The 21,245-nt window shown below is 40.1% G+C and overlaps 1 protein-coding gene across 1 annotated transcript in view; it reads right to left on the minus strand.

Annotated features, from left to right (window-relative positions):
- Window positions 1-21,245, minus strand: part of PATJ (PATJ crumbs cell polarity complex component) — a 332,328-nt gene that overhangs the window by 82,691 nt on the left and 228,392 nt on the right. The window contains exons 30-31 of the mRNA XM_036256685.1: window positions 19,046-19,118; window positions 4,124-4,216 (exon numbers count right to left, since the gene is read on the minus strand). Of these exons, the coding sequence (XP_036112578.1) occupies window positions 4,124-4,216; window positions 19,046-19,118 (166 nt within the window). The remainder of the gene's footprint in view (window positions 1-4,123; window positions 4,217-19,045; window positions 19,119-21,245) is intronic.

Below are 21,245 nucleotides of genomic sequence, written 5' to 3' on the forward strand. Positions count from 1 at the left end.
CTAGAAATGGTAGAACCAGAATTTGAATATAAGTCTGGTTCTAATGTTTACACTCATTAATTTAGTTATACTGCCTCAAAAGAATGCAATATGTGAATACAGATATTTCCAATATGATAATAACACAGGTTTATACCTCAAAGATTAAAATAATTATTTTAGGGGTTCATGATCTTCTATGTCAAGATACCAGAGTCAAGGACCCTTCAGGATGAAGTTCTAGTTCTTCCAATTTCTAGTTTTGTGATCTTCACGGAAAGATTAAGGTCTCAGATATAAGCCTGGGATAAATAATTCCTGCCCTACTTTTTACAAAGTTTTATTTGGGAAATAAAATTGAATAAGATCAAACAAACAAAATGTCATTTTAGAAAAAAGTTATATATTTAAAAAATTAAGCTAGTGAGATAACAGATGAGGTTTTGCTTTGCAAATTGCAAGGCCTGCAAATAGCTTTTGAAAAGTTCTGTTCAAAAGTCTTAAAAAATAGTCTTAACAGGCTCTCACCTAGACTTCTGAAATCCATCTGGAATTTATGCTACACAAACCATCATCTGATCATCTTGCCTAAAAACAAGTTATTCTTTCTTGAAAAACATTTTGGAGCAACCTAATATCTACTTACACTAGTAGAATTAGATAAAGTTGTTAGTCCTTGGATGTGAATCTGTAAACTACAGAGATATGAACCATTGCCAAACACAACTGAACAATAAAACAGTGCTGGAACAGGTGTAGACCCATGGTTTAGGCTTAGCTCTGAAAACAAGTAATCTTGGAGAAGTAATTGAATAGCTCTTTGGAGTATAGTTTCTTATAGGTAACACCTTATGTATACATGTATCCATCTAGTTATAGAGACATTTATTGAACACTGAGCATACAGTCCCTTCAGTTCTGAGATTCTATTGCTCAAATTCCATTGCCCATTGTTGCCCTACAAAAGCCCAATCCTTACTTGCTACTTCCCTAACTCATACTGTTTGATTCACACGGTAAATCTCCTATATATGCCAACCTCAGCAGTCAAATGCCCTCTCACCTTTAAAGGTTCACCTATAAGGCCGAGTCTAAGAAACCTGCCCTAATCCCTGAATGAGATGGTTTTGCTTCCATTTTTAAACTTCTGCAACATTTTGCAGGTTTTTTCCCTCTCTCTAATACACTTCTGCCTGGTTTGATTTTCCAGATACGAATTCTATTCTCCTCAGGGATGCTAGAGGGTAAGCTGCTTCTGAGCAAGGCCTGTGATTGTCTCCCGGTCGGTCCAGCAGGAGCCAGCCCAGCGCCTATGGAGACACATGCTCCCACCGGAAGCAAGCGACATTAGAGGGTTAGAGCTTACTGTTGCCAACTATCTTGACATAAACGAAGGTAAAGAGTCAAGGCCCATACAGATCGCGTGCTGTCCTCTGACATGGTGCGTCCAGCAACCCTCCTAGGATGGGCACAATGCGGGGGAACTTGCACTGATCTTTGAAAACAATTTTGTTTATTGATTTTAGAGAAGGGGATGATGAGAGAGAGAGAAACACTGATTTGTTGAACCACTTATTTATGCACTTATTGGTTGATTTTTTTTACGGGCTCTGACCAAGGATTGAACACGCAAACTTGATGTACTGGGACAATGCTCTAACCAACTCAGCTACTCAGCCAGTGTTGCACCAATCCTACAACAGAAACAATCATGATGACTAGTGATGATAAACTGTTATTAATACTTTATAACAAGACAACACTCATGAATATGGTAGCCATATGAACATTTTACCTGAAAACTGCAATTTCATGTGATTCAATCTAATATTCTGTTAATTTATGCGTTACCTGTCTTCCTTCCCCACACTCCCCAGGAACGAGTCCTGGTGAGGGCAGGCGTGTTTGTACATTTTGTTCACTGTTGTATCTCCAGTGCCTGGGACATAGTGACCAGGCAAATATTTGCTGAATTAATGAACCTTGAGAGATTGTTGGAGGTTCTAGCAGGGGAGCGCAGCTACTTGTATACCCTTGACCGCAGAACGGTACTCTCCTCTGGGGGGAAGGTCATCTTCTTCGACCAAGTGCGCAGCTTTGGGAGGGACGCACATGGATCGGTTGAGGGGGACACCCACCTAGCCAGCCAGATCAGCCGAATCAACCCTGGCGATCAATGGGGTGACAGAGGTTGCAGCCAGATCACCCTCACATCCTATTTGCTGAGTCAATGAATGAACTCACTGAACACAATTTGTCTTACACTCCACTATGTGGCTGATACTTTACAGCCCTGTTGCTTCCTCATAACATCCCGCTCACTGCTGCTCTTCTTCAGATGGGGACACAGTGGCTTGGTGAGGTCAAGCAACTTGCCTAATACCACACTCTGAGCGAATGCTTTATGCTAGGCCATTACACTTATGCTATAAAAGTTGCTCAGATTCGGGCTATCTTTCCTTAATCGACTAGACCAAATATAGATTGTATTGGAAATGATGAGAAAGGAACTGCAGAATACTACAAAGAGAGAGGGTATGAGGGGAGGGAGAAAGGAGAGAAAGAAAGACACAGGCAATGGGTTTGGGGAGGGCTCTTATTCTGGGTGACATGCAGTATGAAACAACATGTAAACATTATCCTCAGTCCTTCAGGTTGTCTGCCTGACTGTGGGCTCTTCAATGGCCTTGACACATGGAGCCCCGTCACTGGTGTTGCTTTCTCAGGAACAGGGGTGAACGATCAGGAACGGGGTGGATGATCAAGACCAGGGTGAATGATGGATGGCTTTTGCTTGCTGCCTACAGAGGAGCCTCTTTGGGACTACCAGACTCTTCCAGCAAGCGAGAGCATGTTCTCACCCTTTTTACCATTTCCTCTGTGGATGAAATTAGGGGGCCCTTCCTTACAAAAAAACAAAAACAAAAACAAAAGACAAAGCAAAACAAACCCCACCAAACAACCCACAAAAAATAGTGCTGTTGCTTTAAAAGATTTTCCCTTGACCAGTCTATGGAGCTATATTGCCAAGAGGAACAAGTTAATAGTATTTGAAATGAAGGAGCTCTGAGTTTGCAATTTGTTGATGTTGTTCATTCCCCTTCAGTTCAAACACACAGTTTGTCTTTCAGAAAAGGAACAGTGTGACCTCAGAACATCTTGTTCAAGAACATTGGTCATAACCTGCGAGCCCCAGTCTTCTCCAGGCTGGGGTTCTCAGGTCCCACGTGGGGTTTGTCCACTATAATTTCCACTCTTCCTGAAACACCCCTTCCCTTCAGCGTGAGAGACCAGTTCACCTTCTAGAACATGGAATCGACACCAGTCCCAATATATCTTCTAAAAGTTAAAAGAAGACACATGTATGGTTTCTCAAATTCCCTAAAGTAAAATGAACAACTCTGTGCTGCCATAAAACCAGGGTGACCCTCCTAAGTGATCAATTCTTCGAGATTGGTAAGACATTTTGAAACACAGTGAGAAAAAGCCTGCATTTCTTTCTAGAACTTGAAGTCTAACCCTGGGAGTGCCAAGCTGCCAAACACAAGGGCAGGGTATGAGCAAAAGCACGGGGGTCAGAGCAAATGGGACCCATCCCAGCGAGTGGCCTATGTTAGTTAACATCGCTAACCCTCAGTTTCCTCATGTGTAAAGAAAAGTATCTTCACCTATATTACAAGGGTCAGAAGATGCCTGGTACACAATAAACACTAAATAAAATAGCTAATGTGAGGATACATAAGGAGGAAGAGTTCTCTAAAACTTCCTCTCTCCTAATACTCTAGCCCCCGGATGAGTTAAGCATATTTTCCTATGAATCGCTGGAATAAATTTAACATCTCTTTTTATGCCTCTAGAATTAATTCAGCATAGTCCTAGCCTGAAAGATACCCAATATTTAAAAACGTTTATAAGAGAGATTGCTTCTTTAGATCCGGACAGCATAATTCTAGTGTGAAGAAAGCAGGAGAATAAATATTCTTTGGAATGAATGAGTCAGTCACTATATAGAATAGCTCTCTGTCTCAGAGATTAAGATTCCCAGAGAAGCAAATACAATAGTTGATTTTTTCCTAAAGTGGCACAAACACAAATAATACATCCCTAGAAAGAACACTGGATGAACACCACCCAGGATTCTTACCAGTTTGGAGCTTTCTCGTTCAGGAAAGTGTTTAGTACCAACTTCGAGACTACTGTTTTCCTCACTACTAACAGGCTCGGGGCCACTCTGATCCTAGAAGACATTAAAAAGAAAATGGCAAAGATGTCATTCTTCACTCACAGTGACCTGAACTACACAGATGCTCAATCATAGTTGCACATTTTATTACTGCAGTGGATCTTGCTTTCTCTCCAGAAGCCATTCCTACTTTCTTTCCAACAGAAGGGCTTTTTTTTTAAATTTCCAGGTGCATATCTATCTCTACTGCTTACAGATATGCCTTAGAAAAAGCTGATCCCCGCTTCCTGTTCCAAGAGGCCTTAAGGTTAATCCCACTTATTTTGCCAATGATTTTATCAGTAATAGGTCTATGATTCAGTTCTAGTCAATGAGACACAAAGAGAGGTTTGCTAGCGACTTCCTGAAAAGTCCTTCCTTGGTCTTTTAAAAAAATCCTCACCCAAGGATACTTTTCCATTTATCTACAGAGAGAGAGAGAGAGAGACATCGATTGGTTGCCTCCCACACAACCCTGGGAACTGGAACACAACCAAGATACATACGTGCCCTTGACCAGAATCGAACCTGAGACTCTTTGCTCTGTGGGCTGATGTTCTAACTGCTGAGCCAAACCGGCCAGGGAGCTTCCTTGATCTTAAAAGAATCACAAGAAGTCCCCATACATTCTCATAAAAACAAGAAAGCATGAAGCTCAAAATGTCATGGCCAGCTATCCCACAGACAAGAGGAAACCAGTCTTGGCATGTAGCTGATATTGTGAATGACAACAAAGAGACGGGAAGAACTGGTTCCCTGATGGGAAGAACTGGGCCACTGGATCAAGCAAACAGAGAGCCCAGCTAATACATTTCCTTCTTGTTTACTCACGAAGAGTTAGCTATTTATTCCCTCCAGGCAAAACTTCCTGAGATATGTTTATTTTGTGCACAATACTTAGCTTTGAGATAAGAGTTTGGATTTATCTTGTTTATTTCTGAAATTCGGGTACCTACGCACCCTGCCTGGCACATGGAAACACTTGGCAAATGCTAGTTGAACCAATGAATGAATTGAGTACTTGTTTCCTGGATGATTTTTTCTGCAGACTACTAAAAATATTTATTTAATATAAATGAGACATCTGGTAATAATAAGACCCATTAAAATTCCAAAACACATTAGGGATCTCCTCAATTGAATTATGACATTAAATGTTATCGTTAATTAACTAGAAGTTTCTTACTTTCTAAGAGCACATAAGGGAGGAAGAATGAGGATAATAAATGAAGAATCTACTTGTGTTTATCTAGATTTTTATTTTAAAACATCATCATCCTGGGATTACTGCAAATTTGAATGGGATTGTTTGAGAAAATAGTTCTGAGTTTGGGACATTCTACTTCACTTATAACTTAAGAAATGCAAATTAAAGCAGATACAGCATTCTTTCATCTATCAAATGGACAAGAGAATAGAAGAGAACATTCAGTATTGATGTAGAAAAACAGGAATTTTAATGCGCTATTGAAAGACAGCAAATTAGGGTAATCCTTTCCTATATAATAGATATAGATGGAAAATATCTGTAAGCATATAGATAAATTTTTAAAAAATCCTTACTTGAATATATTTTTCCATTGATTTTTAGATAGAGTGGAAAGGATCAAGAAAGGGAGGGAGGAGGAGGGAGGGAGAGAGGGAAACATTGATATGAGAGAGAGACACATTGATTGGTTGCCTCCTACACAACCTCGACCAGAGCCAGGATCAAACCTGCAACCCAGGTGTGTGCCCATGACTGGGCATTAAACCCGAGATCCTTTGGCCCACGGGCTGATACTCAAATCACTGGGCCAAACCAGCCAGGGCTAGAACAAATTTTTTTATTTATTAAAAAAATTTTTTTTCTTTATTAATTTGTTTTAAAGAGAGAGGAAGGGAGAGGTAGAGAGAGCTAGAAATGAAAGAGAACATCGATTAGCCGCCTCCTGCATGCCACCCACTGGGTATTTGGCCTACAACCTGGGCATGTGCCCTGACTGGGAATCAAACCGGTGACCTCTTGATGCACGGGTCAATGCTCAACCACTGAACCACACCAGCTGGGCTAGAACAAATTTTTTTTAAATTGCTTACTTCTGAGGAGTAGGATTAGGGATTGGGAAATTTTGTATTTGTTAGCTCTTAACTTCCATATTACTGCCCTAAATCTCTCATTCCAAGAAACCAAAACCCATCACTCCAGTCAGGAGAAACAGAATGATGGAACCACCCTAACCCACCCAAAACTGCAACTGGTCGCTCGACAAGAAAAACAAGTTTCAGGAGACCTCAGCCCCCGACCAATCAAAGACGACCATCCCCCCAGCACTGAGTTTAAAAATCCCTAGTCTGTACAAGCCAGTTGCTACTCTCTTCTTAGAGGTAGTCTGGCAGGCTAATTCCCAATAAACCTGCACTTCTGGAGACCCTGCACCGCCTCGTTCCACCTCGTTCTTACAGTATTAGTTATTTCTATACTTTTTTATTATAGAAGAAACAATAGGCATTATTGCATGTTAAAAAAAATAAAAATAAAGGAGAGCTACGAGAAATATCTAAAAAAAAAAAAAAAAAAAAAAAAATCCAAGGAAGAAAGTAGCATGGACATTAGCATTGGTCAGATCTGGATTCAGGTCTTAACTTTGTTACTTGGAAGTATATCATTTTCTGGAAATTACTTTCAAATCCCAGTACTTGTTTTTAAGGTACAAATAAAAATACCAAATTAAAAATACTACCCTATTAGGTTGCCTTGAAGATGAACATATGAACATGTAAAAGTTCTATTAGCATAACACTAGGTACAGTCGATCTTTTTTTCTAGCTTTTGTTTGAGACAGGTTCTTGATCCATGTTCTGTTTCATGTGGTCTCCTTAACAACCTTATCTGAGTATGAGAAAGAAAGCATTTAAATAAATGAGAGGAATCTTTACTTTTATATTTCTCAGTAATATATTTTCTTGGTTTTGGAAAATTAATACCACATATATTTATATATGGTAGTGGAGAAAATAGCTGTTTGATGCTTCAACTTAGAAAATTTAAGAAAACATTGGCAAAGCAGTCTAGGTTGCAAATGCTCTATGTATTTATTTAATGCAGTATCTATCTATCTATCTATTTATTTACCTTTTTCTTTTTATTATTTATTTATTTGTGTGAGTGTGTGTATGTTTTCTAATGCAGTATCTTTTTTAATAAATATGTTTTTATTGATTTTGGAGAGAGGAAGGGAGAGGGAGAGAGAGAAACATGGATCAGCTGCCTCCTGTAGGCTCCAGCCTATATCACAGGCATGTGCCCTGACTGGGAATCGAACCGGTGACCTCTTTGTGTGTGGTTTGATGCTCAACCACTGAGCCACACCGGCCGGGCATGTCTGATTTATTTTTAAATTCATCTTTCGTCCATCTAGTTTCGAAGAACATTTTAACTGTGCCATGAGCCCCTTCTAAATCTTTTCTTGTTTTCAATCACCCGTTTAGTTTGAGATGGTTCCATACAGGGGCTTAAAATCAAAATATAGATGGAGAGGAGAGTCAGGTAAAAAGGGAGTTGGAATTGAGAGAGGTTAGCAATAAAGCATTTAGTTTCCTAGGAGAGCTGAAGTTTATAAAAGAGTTTTCATATTTTAATGAGGCACAGAACAAAACAATGTAAGTTCTATTCTGAGAACAGAATGGTTCATATGTGTTAAGAAGTCTTCAAAATACCCTGCTGACCAGGAGCTTAGAGAACAGGAGTCAGTCCAAGATGGGAAGGGGAAAATAGGTCAGCTAGCATGATTTCTAAAGCACAATTGTATCACAGTGGTGTGAAGACCATCTGGCTGATGGATGGTGGCCCATTGACACCCAAGATGATTCAGCTAATCCTCATGGCTGTGTGTTCCTTTTCTCTCTTGCTGATCTTCAAACCACCTGTCCAAAGCTGCCTGTTCAGCCTTGGCTGCTCAAGGAGAATGACCTTCCCACATGAAGACCATGGTCACTAGATTCCATGATAAATTATGCTTTATAGATGAATGAAAACAAAAAGCAAGGCTCATGATTATACATTTAGCACAGCTTTTACCCGCCCCCTAAATAAATAAATAAATAAATAAATAAATAAATAAATAAATAAATAAAATCAGTGAGAAATGATGTTTAATCCCCACTGAGAAGTCTTCTGTAAATATTCAGAGAACTCCCTCCCCTGGGCTCCTCCAAAATCTTTTACATTAAGCAATGATAAATTTTTATTTTTAACACTACTTTATTTTTTCATACCCATTATTTGTCTAGAGCTTTCTCCAACGAGACAGTGAGAACCTTGATGGCAGGAATTTATGTTTAATTTGAGAGTAGGCTATCAATAAAAGTTGAGTTAGTTAAGGAAGTTATTCACGGACAGGGAAAACACTTCAGATCAGATAAGTGTTCCATAGTATTGTTCCCTACATTCTGCCCTCATTTAAAACAAGCATATATATTAGTATATATAACTGTTTTCCTTTCACTTTAAGATTTTACTAAGCAAAATAAATTAAAACACACACATAACACAAAAAATCCCAGCAACTATACATCCCTGATATAATTGAAAGTTCTATTTTAAAAAAGATAAAACATGTGTTGGTTTAAATTTTGTCATGCCCATATTTTCTAAATCCATTGCTCTCTTAAAAAATCCACAAAATGATTTATAAATCGCATTGCCAGCCTAAGTTCACAAATATTTCTTTCTGCAAAGTCATGTTTACTAGATGTGACAAATTGAATTTCTTTCTTCTACCCCGAATCAGAAGAATACTTTCTAGGCTACTCAGAATTTCAGAAAGGCAGGGCACAATTAAGATAAAATGGAAATTATGCTAATAACACTTCCTAGGTAATCAACCTCTCCATTTTTTATCAGGCCTGCTTCATCTCACTTACTATTTGAAAAAAACCACAACTTCTGAGAAAAAAGGAAAAAAAAATGAAGGTTTTTGCTTCTATAAAGGTATTCTAAAAGGTCCAGTCTGCTTTGTCAAAGAACGGAATAAATACCGTGCAATCCAAGTGTACCTGAGTCCTCAGCACCTCTTACAAGAAACCACGGCAGTGGCTTCCTAACGGGGTTTCCGACTTCAGGACATCTTTGACATTGCTACTAGACTAATTTACCTGAAGTGGAGTCCTGATCAGACCATTTCATTGTTCAACACAACTTCAACAGTTCCAAGGGCCTGACGCATAAAATTCAAACCTTCTGAGATTTAAATTCAGGCCTCATTCATTTGACCTCAATGTACTTTTCCAACCCCAACTTCTATTAGTCCCTTTCACATACTCTTATACTCTTCTCCTATTTCACACTCTGATTTTTTGTAATTCTTGTTAGCTCTAACTTCCATATTACTGCCCCATGCCTCTTAAATCTTTTACTTTCATATTGATGCCTCAAGCCTCTTATCTTTTAACTTTGCCCTAAGCCTCTCATTCCAGGAAACCAAAACCCATCACTCCAGTCAGGAGGAACGGAATGATGGAACCACCCTAAACCAACCACAACTGCAAGCAGTCGCTCGACAAGAAAAACAAGTTTCAGGAGACCCCAGCCCTGACCAATCAAGGACGATCCCGACTCCTTGGCTGAACGACCACCCACCCCAGCCCTAAATTTAAAAATCCTTAGTCTGGAGGAGCTGGTTGCTATTTTCTCCTTAGAGGTAGCCCGGCAGATCTTTCCCTCAGTAAACCTGCACTCTTCTGGTTACTCAGCACCGCCTCGTTCTTACAGTTCTGTGTTTTTATTTATGCTATTCCCACCACATTCTTTTTTTCTTACTATGTTTTCATTTATATATATATATATATATATATATATGTATATTTTTTAGAGATAGATAGAAACATTGATGCGAGAGAGGTACATTGATCGGCTGCCTCCTGCATGCCTCCCACTGGGGATCGAGCACATAATCTGGGCATGTGCCCTGACCCTGACCATGTTCAATCCACTGAGCCACACTGGCTGGGCTATTCCCACATTCTTACAACCAGATTCATATTTTGAAATCCAATCTATCCATCAGAAATAGCTCTTCTCCTATCAGGAAACATCATTTCTCTTCTGTGAACTCCTCCTAAAGCTTTATCTCTTCAGGGACCTTGTTTCAATAATACACGTCATGTTTTCCCTATAAGACTTTAAGTTCTTTGAGAGTAGAGACTCTGCAATTAATCTTTGTATGTTCTACAAAGTAGATATTTGGTAAATAGCAGCAGAATGAATTGAATCAATAAGGACTATTTAATACTGAAATAAATCATCAAGGATACAGTAGAAAAGCCAAAATATGGTTTCTACCATTCCATTAGTCCCACAAATATTTATTAAGCAAGTACTATATGCTAGGCACTGAAGACTGAATGGTTAAGAAGACAATAAGTTTAACTATCCAAAAACATACAATTTAGTGTGGTGTTGACAATCCTATAGTCTTTTTATTTTTAAATTAGATTTTTTGAGAGAAAAGAAGGGAGAGGGAGAGAGACATCGATGGGAGAGTGAAACATCCATCGGCTGCCTCCTGCATGACACCTGCTGGGGACTGAGCCTGCAACCTGGCCAGGTGCCCTGACTGGGAATCGAATCAGCAACCTTTCAGTGTATGGGATGATGCCCAACCAGGGCCAATGCTACATTCTTAAAATATCAAGATAATGTGGAAAGTACAAGGAACAGAATCCTTGATAAAACCCATTTAGAAATGAATCTGACTTTTTCTATAAGGCCCAGGTGATATCACACAAAGGACAAAGAATAATTGTTACCTTTTAAAGGAGTCCTGAGTATTATGTATCTGTGATGGGAATAAAGATTACTGAAGGGAATGGTGTGGGATGAAGCTGGTCCTAAGAATATCAACTCGCCTGGCAAGTGTGGCTCAGTGGACTGAACAGCGTCCCATGGACTGAGGTCCCCGTTCAATGGTCAGGGCACATGCCCGAATTGTGGGCTCAATCCCCAGTAGGGGACATGTAAGAGGCAACCCATAGATGTTTCTATCTCTTTCTCCTTAAAAAAATAAATTCAATAAAAACATATTTTTTTAAAAAAAGGAGTATCATCTCACATTTGAGCATTTACTACATTCTCTATACATTATTTCATTCATTTTGAGTCACAGAAACTTGGAAGAGGCTTCCAAAAAAGCAATTTTTCAAGGAATTAGTGACTGAGACTTAATAAGGAAGGAAGTGGGAAATCAGCTTCAATGAGAAAAGGCGGCTGGTTAGTGGAGGTTGTGGAGGTAAACACAAAGCCGTAATTCTCACCTTGAAATGAAGATTACGTCTGATAGGCAAAAAGGAGGCATTAAAAATATTGGAACAAAAGAACAAAAGAACAGTAATGACGGTCCTAGGGTGGGCTGGCTCCGGGGGTCACGTGACCGGGAAATGGCCCGCCAGAAGAGAAATCGAAACCTAACTCAGACGCTCCGCCTTCCCCGGATGCGGCTGAGGGACACTCCTGGTCACGCCTACCGCCCTTCCCAGCCAATCAACATCCGCCACACCCGAATCTCCCCAGCAGCCAGCCAGTCGCCTGACGCCACACCTACCCACCCCACCCAGGCCCCTAACGTCCCTGTAAATCTTCCCGGGCGAAAGCAGCAGCCGCCTTCCCTGGCCCCCGCCATGTGCACCAGTGAGCCGCACCGGGGAGCTTCAGTAAAACCCTCTCGCCTGCTTTTGCAGCCCCGTTTCTCGTTCTTCCTCGGCGAGATTCCTTACAACAGTAAGAAGAGACCCTGTGTTGTATGTAACCCCTGAAAGACGACGATGCTGAGGCCGAGTCCTGCTGGAGGGCTGTAATATGTAAGTATGACAACGGCTAATATGAGTTCTTGCTGCGTGCCGTGAATAACGCTAAAAAGTGGATAATCGTTATTAAATTTTTCCAACAAATTCATTGAATTCACGATTATTATCAAATTCCTTTGAAATGTGAGGAAATGCACCCTGGCTCAGCGGTTAGAGCGTCGGCCTGCGGTCCTGAGAGACCCGGGTTCGGTTCCCGCTAAGGGCATGTACCTCGGTTGCAGTTTGTCCCCGGCCCTGGTTGGGTTATGTGTGTGGCAGCCGCTCGATGTGTCCCTTCACGTCAATGTTTCTCTCTCTCTCTCCCTCCTCCTCCACAAAAAAAGAAATGTGAGGAAATGCAAGTTTACCTGGCCCAAGCTCCCTGGGCTAGGGAAAATGGCAGAACAAAGATCAGGACTTGGGTCTGTCTGAATTTCAAGCTTGTGTTCTTTTTTTTTTTAATCCTCACCCGAGGATATTTTCCATTTTTTGTACAGATAGAGCGGGAGGGAGAGAGGAAGGGATAGAGAGAGAGAAACATCGACGTGAAGGGACACATCGAGTAGCTGCCACCTGCACGACCAACCAGGGCCGGGGACAAACTGCAACCGAAGTACGTGCCCTTAGCGGGAACCGAACCCGGGTCTCTCCGGACCGCAGGCCGACGCTCTAACCGCTGAGCCAAACTGGCCAGGGCCAAGCTTGTGTTCTTAATCACTGTGTCGTACAACTGCTCCAATAATATTACAATGACGAAAGTACAGCGGTAGGAATGCTACTAACCGCTTATAAGTGTATATCGCTGCACGGATTATAAAATACTTTTATTTACATGTAGTGCTTGATCCTCATCATTACCTGCTGACACAGGCACCGGAGGCAACTAACCTGGTTTTACAGAAAAAGGCCGACGTTGAGAGGCAAAACACCGCTGCCAAGGTCACATGCCCAGCAGGTTACTGGAAGAGCTCGGACAGGAAGCCCATCTCTAGCCTTCCTGTCCAATGCTCTGGTAGCACTCTCGTTCACTCTGCTAGCACACAAAGCATGACGTGATTATGTTTCCTGCCATGTCCTTGGTGTCTAGAAGAGTGCCTGACAGAGCATAAGAGCTCAATAAATATCTGCTCAATGAATATAAGACCCCACTTGTATTTAATCAAAGTGCTGTTCAACTATGCTGAACTGTTATTGGCAGGTCCAACTTAATAATGGTATGGCTGTACTTTGTCTATCTGGTTATGATTTAAAGGGACTAGCTCTCTCAGCAGTATGTTAGATATAAATTATGCTTAAGTACTTACTAGGAAATGCGTTGAGGGAAAAAGGTGAATGGGAAGGGATGAGGGAGGGATCAGGGAACAGAGCACACATATATGCTTCATGTGCCAACCACTGGAGGGGGTAACACTCATCTTTGCCGGCAGTTATTAGAGGCCAACAGTCCAGAGATTAAAAAACCCTCTTTATTCCGTAACTCACTGTGATGGTGTGACAGAAGCATCTCATAGCATATCCCTTTAGAGAAAAGAATTTATAATTTATTTATACAGTAGGTGCCTAATGTGACTTATTTTTAACAATGAAACCCAAATATGAGCACACTCAAATTTGATTTAAATACTGTAATTAGCCTCTTAAAACTTAAGACTGGCATTGTTTATACTAGTCTTATTTATTTAAAAATAAAACGATTCTTCTAAAATTTCAGAATACAATAAATTTATTTGATATGACACTAAATTATTTTCCTGACTTATTCCTGATTCTGTTATATGTAAGTAAAATTTTGTGGTTAGCACAATTTAAAAAATGAAAACGGCAGCTAATATGGGATAATATATTTAAACACTGAGTTAAATATACTTAAATATTTGAATACATAGAATAAATAGTTCACAGTTATTGAGCATTTACTTTGTGCCATGAGTTGTACTAAATGCTTTATGTAACATTAATTCCTTTACTCTTTACAAGTCTATAATGGTTTGGTGGCAATAACTCCAATTTAGACATGGAAGCTAATGCTGAAGAACACACCTGCCTCTAGACATATGGATATGCTGTTCAGTCTCTACAGACCCAAGGCTCTTCTTCCATAAAGTGGAAATAATAATGCTATCTTCCAGAGGCCTGGATGTACGTGAGACAGTGTTGGACAATATTCACTCCTCCCCTTATAGTTGCCGCTCTTTGAGCAGGAAGCAGCAGAAACTACTTGGCTGGTTACAGACCAAAGAAGATAGGTAGCTAATATCGGAAGTCATTCCTGACAGAAAGAAAACAAAGGAAACCAAACAGAAACCCCCAACCAGTCCTCTCAAATTAAATGTTGACACCAACAGTATACATTTGCCCGCTCTAAGACACAAAAGCTTTGGATCTCACAGAAGCTTTACAATTTAATGACAGGCTAGTTTTCTTGCTCATTGTAAAGGTGTTTTTCTTTTACACTGAGAAAAAATTTGGGCAAGAAAAAATTTCAGCCCCAGCTGGTTTGGCTTAGTGGTTCTAGAGCACCAGCCCATGGACCAAAGGGTCATGGGTTCGATTCCAGTCAAGGGCATGTACTTTGGTTGCGATTTGGTCCCTGGTCCTGGTTGGGGTCATTTGGGAGGCAACCAATCAATGTGTCTCTCTCACATTAATAAATGGAAAAATATCCTCAGGTGAGGAATAAAAAAAAAAAATTCAGTTCCAAGGGGATGATATTTTGATGGAAACATTCATAACTAATAATACTGTAGAAAAAAATTTCTAAAATACTGACCTCCTACCCATTCAAAATTTCTAAAATATTGACCTACCCATTCAAAATTTTTTATGTAACATTGTATAAACACAAAAGAATTAGTAATTAAGTACTAACATTTACTGGACAGCTTCCATGTGCCAGGCACAAGACACACACTAACACACACACGCACACATATACCTTAATCTTTTTTATTTTTTTTAATTTTAAATCTTTATTGTTGAATGTAGAATGTATTACAGATGTTCCTCATTTTTCCCCCATTGACCCTCTCCTCCCCCCTCCTCCCCACTCCCGCCCCCCCTCCCGCCTTTTCCCACACTATTGTCTGTGTCCATTGGTTATGCATATAAGTTCTTTGGTTTATTTCTTCCCACCACCCAACCCCTTTCCCTTTGAGGTTTGTCAGTCTAGCAATGAATTTGTACTTCTTAATCCCTTCACCTTTTTCACCCATTCCCCCAACCCCACTTTCATCTGGCAACCGACAAAATGTTCTCTGTATCTATGAGAATGTTTCTGTTCTGCCTGTTCATTTTGTTTGTAGATTCCATTTTTGATAGATATGTATTTATTGCCATTTGGTTTGTTCATATATTTTATCTTTTTCTTCAAAAAGACCCTTCATCATTTCATATAATAACGGTTTGATGGTGATGAACTCCTTTAACTTTTTCTTGTCTGAGAAACTCTATATGGCCATCGATTCTATATGACAGCTTTGCAGGATGAGTAATCTTGGTTGTAGGTTCTTGCTTTTCATCACTCTGAATATTTCTTGCCACTCCCTTCTGGCCTGCAAAGTTTCTTTTGAGAAATCAACTGACAGCCTTATGGGAACTCCCTTGTAGGTAACTAGCTGCCTTTCTCTTGCTGCTTTTAAGATCCTCTCTTTGTCTTGAACCTTTTGCATTTTGATGATGATGTGTCTTGGTATGGGCCTCTTGGGGTTCATCTTGTTTGGGATTCTCTGTGCTTCCTGGACTTGTATGTCTGTTTCCTTCACCAAGCTAGGAAAGTTTTCTGCCATTAATGTTTCAAACAGGTTTTCAATTTCTTGTTCTTTCGCTCTTCTTCTGGCACCCCCAAGATGCGAATGTTGGCACGCTTGAAGTTGTCCCAGAGGCTCCTTACACTATCCTCATTTTTTTGGATTCTTTTTTCTTTTTGCTGTTCTGATTGGGCGTTTTTTGCTTCCTTATATTCCAAATCGATGGTATGCCTCTTGGATTTACGAACTCTACTACTGAATCTGTGTAAATTATTCTTTATTTCAGTTAATGCCTCCTTCATTTCTGACTGTGCATCCATCATTTCTGACTGGTCCTTTTTTATGCTCTTGAGGCCCTCACTAAGTTCACTGAGGTTGTCACTAAGTTCATTGAGCATCCTTATAAGCAATATTTTGAACTCAGCATCTGTTAGGTTGCTTATCTCCATTTCGCTTAGTTCTTTTCTTGGGCTTTTGTTCTGTTCTTTCATTTGGGACCTGTTTCTTCATCTCCTCATTTTGGCTGCCTCCCTGTGTTTGTTTCTGTGTATTACTTAACAAGAGGTATGGGGCTAGCTGAGACCAGATGCTGCTTGTTGGAAAGAATTTAGGAAAAACCTGAAGCAGGATCCAAGACAGGCCAATCCTATGGTTAAGCAAGTGGCAACAGCTTGGGTGGGCCTGAAAGTTGGTTGGGGCGGGGCCTCAGGGAGTCCAGGGCAGGGCTACCAGTGTGAGCCAGGTTGCTGGAATCCCAGGTATGGCGACTGTCTGCCGCCCCAGGGAAGGGCTCACCAAAGGAACAAAGGCCTCTGACAGCACATTTGTCCCAGAGAAAGCCCCCTTCTTCCAGCCCTTGCTCCAGTGCCAAACAGCTCAGTTCTTCCCTGTATGTCTCTGGTGCCCCTCGAGCTGCCTCCCCTCTAAGCTTAGAGGGAGAGAGTCCGATAAGTCTGTGCGTGGGCCCTTTAAGGAGCTGTCTGGGGCTCTAGCCGCGTCAGCTTCCCTGAGCCTCGGTTCCTGCTGGTTTTTCCAGCCAGAAGTTATGGGGATTCTCTTCCTGGCACTGGAACCCTGAGCGGGGCACCTGGTGTGGGACGGGGACCCCTCAGTCCTCAGGAAGGACCTTCCCAGCCGAGGTGTCCTCCTGATTTTTATCCGCCACATGTGGGTGTGGGACCAGCCTGTCCACCTTCGCCCCTCCTACCGGTCTCGATGTGACTGCTGCTTTTATTCCATAGTTGTAGGACTTCCATTCAGCTTGATTTCAGGCGGTTTTGAATGATGGTTGTTCTGTAGTTTAGTTATAACTTTGATGTGGTTGTGGGAGGACGCGATACTGCGTTTACCTACGCCCCCATCTTGACCGGAAGTCTCTAATCTTAACCCCGTGAGGTAGGAGCTTCATATTATCATCTCCTTACAGATAAGTGAGGGTAGAAGAGGTTACTATGACGACTTAAAGTCACACGTCTGGTGTATGGTTGTGCTACAATTTGAACTGAAGCAATATGGCTCTGGGGCCCCTCATTTCCACCACCATGCAAAGTGCCTTCCCTAGCTCTTAATTAAAACGAAAGTATCCAGTGCTGGCAAAACTATGGCTCAATGTCTATTGGTAGAGAGTAAATATCTGCCACTACAATCTTCTCAGACTGTAATTGTCAACACAGATTAAAATTTTGAACTAGTATTGTCTGAATATCTGTCAATTGGAAAAAGATTATAATAGAGCATATAAATATATGGTTGTTATATTAAGCAAAAAAGGCAAGTTTTTTTTTAAATTTATAGAATCTATTCCAGAAGAATGTATAATATGCATCTCAAACTTAACCTGTCTAAAATAAACCTCTTAATTTTTGCTTACCTGTTAAAGTACAGTATTTTTCAGCAGACTATAGTAAATGGCACCACTATCCACAAATCTAGGTTTTTCCATGATTTTCTATGTCCCCTTAGCTCTCACATATAATCAGTTAAGTCTTATTTAACATCCAAAACATCAAGTTTGGGATCAGTTCACTTTTCTTTGTTTCCAATACCAAAACCTCATCCAAGGATAATCAGGTCACACCTGGGCTTCTGCCTTCCAGCATAACACTTTCACCTTCCTGTAGCCTGTTCTCCACTTAGTAGACTTCACTCCTCTGTTAGAAACTTTCTAGCAGCTTCTACTGCACATACATGCTCCCAGCCACATTCCTCAGATACACCAGCTCATCCAATAGTTGACAGCGATTTTTGTCCCCTGCCGAGAAGGCCCTGCCCCTTATCTTTGCAGGTCTGGCTCCTCATCATTTTGATCTTGTTTAAATTTTACCTTGTCCAAGAGGCCTTCCCTATAACAAACCAAAGTGGTCACATGCCGCATCCCTTAATTTAATTATCTGCAAGTCCCAGACCACTATTCATAATTCTCTTAGTTTATTTGTTAATTTTGTCGTTAGAATATGGACTGAACCTGGCAGGCAGCCTTATCTGTTTGATTCATGCACAATACATGCACTCATCGAATACTTGTTGACTAAAACAATGTGTATTAGATAATCCAATACTGACTAATAGAAACACTATTCAAGTTCATATAGCTGTTTGTTTTTGTTGTAGAAGCAAAGAAAAAAGGATAGAGAGATACTAAACAGTATATATTAACTTCCTTGGGGAAATGAAGAAAAGAAAATCAACCTTTTCTTTTAATAAATCTGCATTTGATTAATTATAATAAGTATGTATTTCTTTTTGAAATTAAAAATTAACCCAATAAATAAAAAAACATAAGGAGAATGTAATAATCCCTGAGCTGGGGAGACACACTGATTATAGAGCTGTATATCTCTAGAGGCAGGTCATTATGATAGCAATCTTGTTGTATCAGTACTTTCCCTGTGAATAGATGAAAGTATTTAAAGATATCTGCAATCATGGCTATTAAAGTATTTTAAAACCATAAAGACAAAAGTACTATTCAGTTATTAAAAAAGAGAATTTTCTAAGAAATAAGGACATATTCTATATCTAGAAAAAGCCTTAAGGAACTTTGAGGAAGGCAATACTCATATGATTAAGTTCTAATGTGTTTGTTTAACACTGTTCTATATTAATTTATAATCATACTTCAAATACTTTCCATTTTAATTAGGGAAATCCCCTAGTTAATAAGTTCTATGAGTTTAGAATACAAGATACTGAAAATCAAAAAAGCTACATTTGAAAAAAACAATTATGACAAATCCATCTAATATATTCACTATGAGTTAATTAGGAACCATCTTACCTCAATAAAAGATGGGGAAGTTGATGGTAATGGAAAGGGAGCAACGGCCATCTGATTGACTGCATCTTCATTTCTGTGGATGTTAAGTACGCAGAATCAGTACACAATAAATGCCAAGTTCCTGGCTCAAGTTATAATAATTTCTTCAGTTCTCAGTTGAAAATGCATGCACAGCACTACTGAATTAAAATACATACATATATATAACATGCAAAACTATTAGGCACAAAAAGAGATGTATTACTCAAGGGATACTAAGATACAATTATTAGTGACAAAGAATGATGATGCTAGGAGCTGGCCAAATCCTGCTTAGTAAGTCAGGTGCTGCAGAGGATAATTTTGGAAAGCCATCAGTTCTTTCAGCACTGAGGAGTATACATTTTTCAAAAGGGTGTGTGTAACCTCTAGGCCCCACTAATGTTTAGAGCATTTTGTTCTTTGAACTGGAAAGGTTCCCAGCCTCCTCACTTGGCTTCTTCCTTTGTTCTGCCAAATGAAGGATGATGGGATGTATACAGCAGTCCCCATCTGTGTGGACCCTGGGAGGAGAAGTGATGGATGGGGAGAGCAGAGATCCAGACAGGCAAGGCTTTGTGGGTTAGGTTAATCCTACTCCTTATCATCCTAATTGGAGCAGAGGAGGTGGGAGCTGAAATTTCATCACCAGGGCAACAGGCACAGAACAACTTCTACAATACCAGTTCTGATTATTTGGGCTTATTTCCACTATGTTACTAGCAAATGGTAGGTGGTGGTTCTATGGGAGATTTATCCTTTACTCTTTATTCTTGATGCACAACCAATATAATTATCTCAAGATTTATGGAAGTCTGACTTTAAGGTTTCACATTATAAACAAAGGAAGCACAAAAAATGCTTCTTAGTGCTGTGTGAAGATCTAAGACTGTTCACAGACCTCTCAAGCTGACCAATGCATATAGGATAGCCACTACCTGACTTAGGGCCCTCAGAATCACACCTCATTATTTTTCACTTCTCACCAACTGGAAAAAGACCCATTGGTCCACATTGTTGCTGCTTTGGGGCTTCAATCATATCACTGCCTTTACCTGAAATGCCTTTCTTTATTAAATTTCTACCCCACCATCTTTCAGTGTGAGTTCAATAACCTCAACTAGGTGAATTATTTTCTGAAGTTCAAAGACTATATATAGATGTCTTCCAAATTCACAGTTAGCCCAGATGTTTTCTGAGTGTATGATCTGCATATCCTACTTTACATTTCCACTAGATGTCTTATAAATGTCTTACATAAAATAGAGCTCTTTATCCCACTCAGTCCCCAGAGGGTTCTACAGTCAATTTCCTTTCCACCTGTGTAAATGTCAACAGTATCTGTCCAGTTGTTCATCCAAGAACCGGAGAGTCATTCTTGAAACTGCTCACACCTCAAATGTATATTCAATCCCTGCTGTACTGTGCGGCCCAATCTCAGTTAATGAAACCATGTAGACAGAGACATTTTACCTCCTGAAGTAGCTGTGTCCCAACCTGTTACTATAGATTATTTTGGAAATGGCTTTAGAAATTTCCAAGTTGTTCTTGAATTGTGTAACCACGGACATCAGCAGTTGCCTTCCATTAGCCATGTAGAAAACTGACTTAATTTTCTTCCAGACAAGGGGTTATCTGCCTGTTTTTCAAAGTTTTTATTTACTGCTGTTACTATTTGATTAGAATATATTAAATGAAATACCCTGACTTGTAAAAAAAAGAAATCTTGTTGATTCTACCTTCAAATCATACCTTGAATCTTTGTGCTTCTTTCCATCCTATCCTATGCAAGCCATCATCATTTCTCACCTGTATTAATGGAAGGGCATCCTATTTGGTCTCCCTATTTATACTCTTCATCCTCTCTCCAATCTATTTTTCACCCAGATTTATGGTTCCAAAACATAAATCTCATTCTATTTTTATCCCCTGTTTAAAATCTTTCTGTGACTTCCTATTGCACTTAAGATCAAGTCCAAAATTGTGAAGGCTATTAAGGCCTTGAGCAGTCTGGGCCCAGCCTCCATTTCGCTAGTTCTCTTCTCCTGGCTTGCTTTGCTCCCTCCAGCTATGCTGGTTCTCTTTCAATTTCTCAGCTGAGCCAAGCTCCACCCACCTCAGCGCCTTCTCTCATTCTCTTCTCTGCATGCCTGTTGCCCAAATCCTCTGTCTGATTTATTCC

Source organism: Molossus molossus, unplaced genomic scaffold (assembly GCF_014108415.1).
Source record: "Molossus molossus isolate mMolMol1 unplaced genomic scaffold, mMolMol1.p scaffold_m16_p_12, whole genome shotgun sequence".
Taxonomy (NCBI): domain Eukaryota; kingdom Metazoa; phylum Chordata; class Mammalia; order Chiroptera; family Molossidae; genus Molossus; species Molossus molossus.